Source organism: Drosophila simulans, chromosome X, assembly GCF_016746395.2.
Source record: "Drosophila simulans strain w501 chromosome X, Prin_Dsim_3.1, whole genome shotgun sequence".
NCBI lineage: Eukaryota > Metazoa > Arthropoda > Insecta > Diptera > Drosophilidae > Drosophila > Drosophila simulans.
The window spans coordinates 16,844,469-16,852,174 of record NC_052525.2 but is presented as its reverse complement, the minus strand read 5'-3'; the positions used below and the strand labels follow the sequence as shown (position 1 = coordinate 16,852,174).

The 7,706-nt window shown below is 41.6% G+C and overlaps 1 protein-coding gene across 1 annotated transcript; it reads left to right on the top strand.

Moving 5' to 3' along the window:
- Positions 1-608: 608 nt before the first annotated feature.
- On the top strand, positions 609-1,275 carry LOC27207416 (the record flags this gene model as incomplete). The annotated part of the gene is made up of 1 exon (XM_016183105.2): positions 609-1,275. A coding segment is annotated over one exon (594 nt), but the record flags the coding sequence as incomplete, so codon positions are not given.
- Between the last annotated feature and the right edge of the window lie 6,431 nt (positions 1,276-7,706).

Sequence of the window (7,706 nt, the reverse complement as noted above, 5' to 3'; positions counted from 1 at the left end):
CACAAACATAATTGTGGCGCTGCGACTAAAACGAATGATACAAAGATTCAAAGCACTTAACATACTCTAAAAAGTTTTATGTTTTTACTAATAAGCGATTATTATTAATATTTTTTTTAGGGTGTACCAAAACAGGCGACAACCCCTCGCCATTACCACCCCATCGACCCTGACCTGAATGTTATTTTCGCCGCTTGTTTTTTGAGATACAATCGCACCGATAAGATCGCCAAACAAAATGTAAATTACCACAAAAAGTGCAATTGCAACCGGGGGATTTCTGTTTCGATTCGGATTTCGAAGGGGTGAGGATACCAGATACCACACACTCTATTCGAAGTACACTGCATATGTATGCACCAGATGCCAGATGTCTATCAAACGGCGGATTTGGTCTAACAGCCGCTCAAATCAACTGGAGAACTGAAGAACTGGGGAACTTGAGGCACTGGAGCCACTCGGTTGGTGGCCAAATAAGGTGTGATCCCGCCCAGCGGGCGATCCTTGGTTGCAGAACGCGTGCCCCGCCTGATTAGCGCAAAATGTTAATTTCACACTTTGATCGCATTTCCACGACTGCGGCCCAGATGCGTTAATTTAATTTCGATTTAATTTGCGCTTCCATTTCATTCCGCTCTTCAGTTGCCAGTTGCCAGTCCATCAATCATTTAGCTCCAACTCCATCTACCGAGTCCCATGTCCACGGATATACCGATCCGCAGATCCAAGAAGCGGTTTCATTAACAGCCGCTCGTCAAGTGGTTTTTCGGGCTCATTGTTGCATTTTGTCCTACGATCGCCGACGGCGCAGCCTTCAAAGGCATTCCACTGGCCAGTCGCTTTATCTGCATTCATCAGTCGCCAAACAAAACAAGTCAACTGGCTTCATTTGTAATGGATCTCCGTTGGGCTGGAGCAGATCGAGCTGCAGCTGGAGCTGGAACTTTAGCTGGACTGGAGCCCTAGCTGACTCCTGCCCAAGTTGGAGGCGGCTGCGCAGTAGTCAGGCCACTGATTGCCTGGCATTAATCATCGAGAGTCGGCACTTGGAGCTGGGAGTGGATCACAAAGCAATACACTCGCAGAACGGATATGCTGCGTTTCTAAATGGTTTCGTAGGTAAACCGAAACTGTATTTAATCGAAATTCGAATTGAAGGTTATTTACCTACAAGTTTTGGTCTTTATTCTATGATTAACTGAACTATAATATAAAATTTCAATGTTTGTATGTATTTTAAAGGATATTAAAAATCGTGCTATTGGTGACCCATAACTGCAATATTAGTCCTTTGAATGCAAAAATGTGATTTAGTGAGCCCATAAACTTACTAAACTCGATTTCAAAGAGGCTAACATTTATTTCTCAAATCGTATTTTCTTTAAATATTTAAATATTTAAATATAGCTTATTGCTTGAAACATATGTTGCTTGCTTTTTGTTATAGACCCAACATGTTGTTAAGAATATAAGTTGATATAAATGCAGAGATTGTTTAAATAGTTTTTCTCGCAGTGTACCCTTAACAGTTTAGGCCGCAAAACTGTTTCCAGCTACTTACAACACGAACAAATCTCATTGTTGTAATTGTTGTTGCGGCTTCCAGATCGCCTGGGTTATCGGCGGTTCGGTTTTCATAATGATCTCGAGCCGCCCGTGTAAATCGATCGCAGCTCATTAGACACTTGGCAATCGAACGAAGGGCTCTGCGGTCTGGCGGGAAATGCGAATTTTTATGTAATCAAGCGCTTAAACATTTACTATTAACAAATTTACAATAATTTATAACATTTTGCGGCCGCCAATGCGGGAAATCCGAGAGCATCAGTATCGTTGAGCGTTGATGATCCAGTGAGGGCGGCTTTGATATGGTTTTCACTATGGGATTTTGTTTGTCTGGGTAACTGCGGCTAGGCAATCGAGCTAAATGCCTTGGTTGGGCAAGCTATATGAATGTCTGTATATCGATTGCAGTTGGTAGTAGCTGTTTTGAGCGCAACTGTACTTGGTTTGGTTTAGTAATGACGTGACAAGTCAATGGTAGTGGATTGTCGAAAACCACTTATGTTAGCATAAAGCTGAGCTCCAACATCCGAAGCTCTCTTGGCTATTCCAAAATCCATTTATCCGCTATATTAATTGTCTTGGACCTCCTGCATTCACCTCACACTTTGCGGCTGCTTTTCCTTTGAGTTTTGCCGGCCAACCATGCCACCCAACGCCCAACTAATTGCATTTTGATTCGGATTGATCATAGATCTGTGGCAGCTTCAGGGTGGCTCGACTCCAAGTGGCAGTGGCCCAAATGCATATATGCCAACATTACTCATGGCTGGGCTGCGTTGGCGGCCAGGCCCAGAATGGGAGATGCTATCGCCAGAAGAACTGGAGTTCTTCGCAGAGTCGCAGAACTCCAAGAGCTGCGGCAACAAAGAGCCACGAGTGCACAGTAGCCACATTCGGCTAAAAGATTCCGATAAAAAACAAACGCAGGTCGGCAAGCCAGCTGCCGAAGTCGATTCCAGATGCCCAGCGAAAGGAGATGAGATGCCCGTCTTCATTAATAACTCGTGCATTGATCATTAATTTCCCCGCGTTTCATTAATCGTCGCCCAGCAGTCGCACCACTGTGCCATGTTCTTGGCCAAAGAAGTCAAGAGTTAAGGCCAACAGTTAAGGCCAGTAGCAGTCGATGGTACAAAATGCAATTGGACGGTGGCGGAGGGCAAGAGCTGATCCCGCCCAGAGATTGCGCTCAATTAATGGCGGGGAAATTATGAAAAAGTCTCTGGCAAGGATTTTCAAAACTTACCTAAAATCTATTTTGTCGAAATTCGCCAAAAATTTATTCAGATGATTAGTACTGACAATAGACTGTGCAAAACAGATGTTATATGACAATTTATGATAACAAATACGAACTAAGTTAACTAATTAACTATACAAAATCATTACTTCCTCTATTTTTACCGAAGTTGTGAAAAAAAACTTCTAATTAACAATACAAAAATGTCTCAATATAAATGTTTTTGAAGAATAGTTTGTTAGAACACCCAAATCCCTTTAATCCTTAGCTCAATTCACAACAGCAGTGCAAAATTCATGTCACCCCTGGATTTGCATTCGCAACCTATCAAAACCCAATTAGCGGTCGACATGGCCGATTCTGATTGTATTTTGCAGCCGCATAATTGCATGAGGCCCCACTCTATGTAGGGGGAATGGGTGCTGTGGGTATTGGAGCCATATCCACCGAAGTCCGGAGGAGGCCCCGCATATTCCGTGGATATTCCTTTATGCAAATGGCCAGCGCCATCGTCTCCGGTGCCGACAGTAACGGTGCTGAACATGCAAACTACCAGCCGTGAAAAATCTCGTTTTCAAATATTTTACACAGCATTTTTTGTGCCTGCCTAAACATGGACCAGTCCTCCACCACATCCCATCCTTGTCGTCCTGCTACCCAAAATCGGGCCTATGTAGCCAGCAGCACGTGTGTGTTATGGGATGAAAAGGAGGATGAGTGGGGGCTCCAGGGTATCCAGTCGGTCACAAGCCACTAAACAGCGCCCAACCAATGCCAACTGCCAATTCCCCATGGGCAAAACCATTTGAAAATTTCGTTTAGCGTCGCCAGGACAAACAAGGAAAATAACAAAAAGGCAAACACAAAAAAAAAAAGGAAAATAAAACGAAATCAAAGCGAAATCGAAACAGGATAAATAAATGTGCACATTTCCGCTTGGCGCGCATATCCTGTCCACGCTTCCTCAACTCATCCCATCCTCCCCCGATGCGCTATCTTTTATATATATTATTGATCTGCCGCGCATAAAAAGCCCATTTAAAAGCGGCAAAAAGAGGGAAACACCCAAAAATAAAAAGAGCCAGCACGAAAATGAAACGGAATCGTCCAACCCCCCAAATGTCCTCGAAAAATAGAGCAGGATTGTGTAGAAAAATTGTCATCGGCGAGACTTGAAATTGTAAAATTGGCCATTTTAGCTTTTTGGTTACGCTGGGCAATGGCTGGTGTTTTTCTTTTTTTTTTTTTGTCGTTTTTGCAGAAGGCAGGGGGATGTCCTGGCATATCCTGCCGATTGGCTAGACAATTTTTGGGGGGCACAAGGATAAGGGAAAGGGGACTCTCTCTCTTTAACAGAATTTGACTGCATTGAAGCAGAACGTAGCCGCTGAGCGGCTGGAAAAAATCGTTGGCAAATGAACGAATCGAAGGAGTCGCTTGTTGGCGATACCCTGTAAAAAGAAAAGGAAATGGGAAGATATAGACTTAAGTAAGGAATTTTATTAGTAATCCAAGGAAATAAAATACATAAAAGAATGGTGTAAAGGTGTATTTACGATTTTAAAGATTGCTTTTATTGTGCCATAGCATTTTTAATCATAGTTACAAATATGTCATACTATTAATAGATAAGTGATGTAAACAAAACAATAACAATACGAAATAAAATTGCGTACTAGTAAAGCTTTATGATTAATGTTACCAATATTAAATATTTAATACCATTCCTGCTACCTAAAATTCGTTTTAGCCTCATTGACCCCCAGCAAAGCACCAATTTAGACAAATTCACGAGCCGTTGCACTTTTAAAAACCGTTTGCTCATTGCCATTTTCGTTTTAATTTCACGTACAATTTTCCCTTTTTTCCAACAGTTTTCCCCCCACTATTTTCCCACAGCATCTTTAATGCCCTTTTTTTCGCTGGATTTTCTTTTTACAGCATTTTAGTCTCTTTTATTCCTCGTCGATTTCCATTAAAATTCAATTGATGTGCCACACAGATATAGGTTGTGGAAAATTCGGGGGAAGTTGGATCGGAAGTGCCCAGTCAACTATTCCTGTGTGTGTGTGTGAGTTTGCATTGCTTGTGATTTATCGAACATTAGAGTAACATTCAAAATAAAATCTCTGGTTAAGTGCTTGGCAAAGCATAGAGAGTCGGGCATTTTGGCAGCAATTCGTGTGGGATTTTGTCAATTTCCAAAAAGAGGGTGGCGAAAGCACGTCGAAACTTTGTCACAGTAACAAACAGAGAGAGAAATGCCTTTTCAAACATATTATAGAATATTTTAAAGATATTGAAATCCTTTTACTTATAAAAGCCTGTAGATATTTACTTTGTTTTTCAACAACTGCTCACCTTTGGTTTGTATGATCACATAGATGTTAAAAAGGACAAACCAGATACCGATGCGCTGTCAAGTTAGTAGAATACTTTCTTTCTATGGATAGACTTTCTATATTTTAGTTTTGTGTTCTAATAATACAGTCGCAAATTATGTTCCTACTTCTTCCTGTGCTCACATGTGACCACAAAGTCTCCCAGAAAACGGAACTGTAGTTGAGCGCGACTTTATAAAGCCATTAAAATGCGATTAACCCATGCTCCGCATCTTTACTATATATGGCCTGTGATATTTCCGATCCGCGGGTGATTACACGATTTCCGCTTTCTGGCTGCCGTCGCCCCGAAATTAAAACAAAAGTCGAACCTAAACGGAAGTCATTTTCGGGCCGTGTATAATGAAATCATTTTTTTCGTAAGTAGTGTAACACGATAATTTCCAAACTAATTTGCTTTCGAAATGGAAAAAACGAAAAATAATACAAAAATCAGATGAAACGGGAAGGGGAAGCGTTTTCGTTTGCGTTTGCGTTGCCAGCATCTGCATCACAATGGGAATTAAGGTAGCGCACAAACTAATTAAAGCAGATAAAGAGTCGCATTAAAACAATAGATAAAATAAGACTAGGGGTGCATGCATAATTGAGTCTGGGTTTCAGTTTGAGTAGAGTTGACTGGAGTCTCGGTTTGGAATCGTCCAACTCAATTAGATTCATGCACCACCCCCAGCCGCCAACCCCTTTTTATATTCCTCCTTTGTCTCTCTCGAACGCCCGACGCTTTTCACAAATTAATTGGCAAACTCTACAGATACAGATACTTTTTGTATCTGTATCTGCCGCTTATAATTACAGCTCGGCGAGCAACAAATACAACAATGGGCATTTGTGAAATTGTCACTGTTTAGCATATTTGGTCACGAAACGCTTTTGGCTTTTGGCTCCGGTTTTTGTATTCTTTATGAGGCATAACAATTTATGCGTTGGACCGATTTTTAGTTGCCACTTTTCGGGGTTGATTCGTATGTGTGGCCGATCTGCAGATACCACTTGTTTCATATAGTATCTCATAGACCAACAACGCTAACAGAAATTAAATGGAAATTTCAACATGGATTTCCGCTTCTGATCATGACATTAAAATCGCCAATCCTTTGTGCGTGTTCAGTCTCATGGGCCAATTTTCGAAATAACAAAATAACCACCGACCAAAAGCGACGTAATCACTTCGGGCGTAATTATGCGCGGCACACATGGCGTATGCGTAATAATATATGGTCTGCCCAATGGATTACAAAAATGGTTGCTACTACTTCTGCAAATGGTTATTCTGGTAAGTAATTGCAGCTCCGGCATTAGCTAAAGTATTCTGAAGAATTTAGTAACGATTTTTTGAAGGCAACAAAAAATGGCAAGTTATATTGCTTGCATCTTAAATTCATAATTAAAACAGGATCGCTAATAACTTGATCACTCAGGAATTTGGAGCACATCGCATAGGGAAGCTTTAGAAATGTTTAAGATACTTGCCCCATAACTTTCTACAAAGCCGGTTGTGCGAAGGTTAGATCCCACAAGTACTGACCTAATGAATGCCAACCATTATTTATTTGGAAGACTCACTCACTTGCCAATTAGCATAGGAATTCACTATCTGCTCATTTCTTCTGTTCTCTGACGGCAGTAATTAGGCAAGAAAATTTGCGATGAGATTTGTGCCAGTTTCTGACCCTAATCTTGCCCAGCAAACTGGATGTGATGCGATGGGTTGGGTGCATTTTCCACTCTTTTCATTTTACCATTTTTCCATTTTCCATTGCAATTAAGTGTCGCATGCGAGAAGCGTTGGAGGCGTTGGAGGCGTTGGCATCGTGGCCATAACTATGCACATAATAACCCAATTTGGCGGGGCCCCTTCGGGCCCTGACTTTCGCTGGGATCTGGGATCGGTTGGGATTCCATGGGAAAATCTGTTGCAATTAGCTGCTCGCTTTACAAACAAGAAGTTGGCCAGCTGAATGGCAAAACACGCAGCGAAAACAATTTCTAAACGCGCTCAAAACGACTTAATTATGAGTGAGAAATATGCGCGGCGAGCAACTGTATCTGCCAGATACACAGTACGTGCATCTGTATCTGTCGCAAATGCATCACATCCCCATACCCATACTCATACTCATAGCACTACCCATACCCATACCGGTCTTAATTGCACCCACTCAATCAAAGCGGGCCAACTTCATTAGACATTTGCGGTAAAAAGCTTCGGAAAAAATGGAAAAAATACATTATAAAAACGAACAACTTATAACAAAAACCTACAAACCGAGTTCACACGATGTGATGAACCCGATGAATAATTAGCAGGGCCCAAGTAGATCTACGTGTATATACACTGATATCGGGCATAGTTATAGCGCCAACAGTGACTCGCCATTAATCACTGCGATCACGGGAGATGGCTGTGAAAACTGTGACTGGGAAAGTTCTACTGGGCTTAAAAACATCGAATCCTTGAGGTTTTGATTTAGGATGCTTGTTCAAAAAATCATATT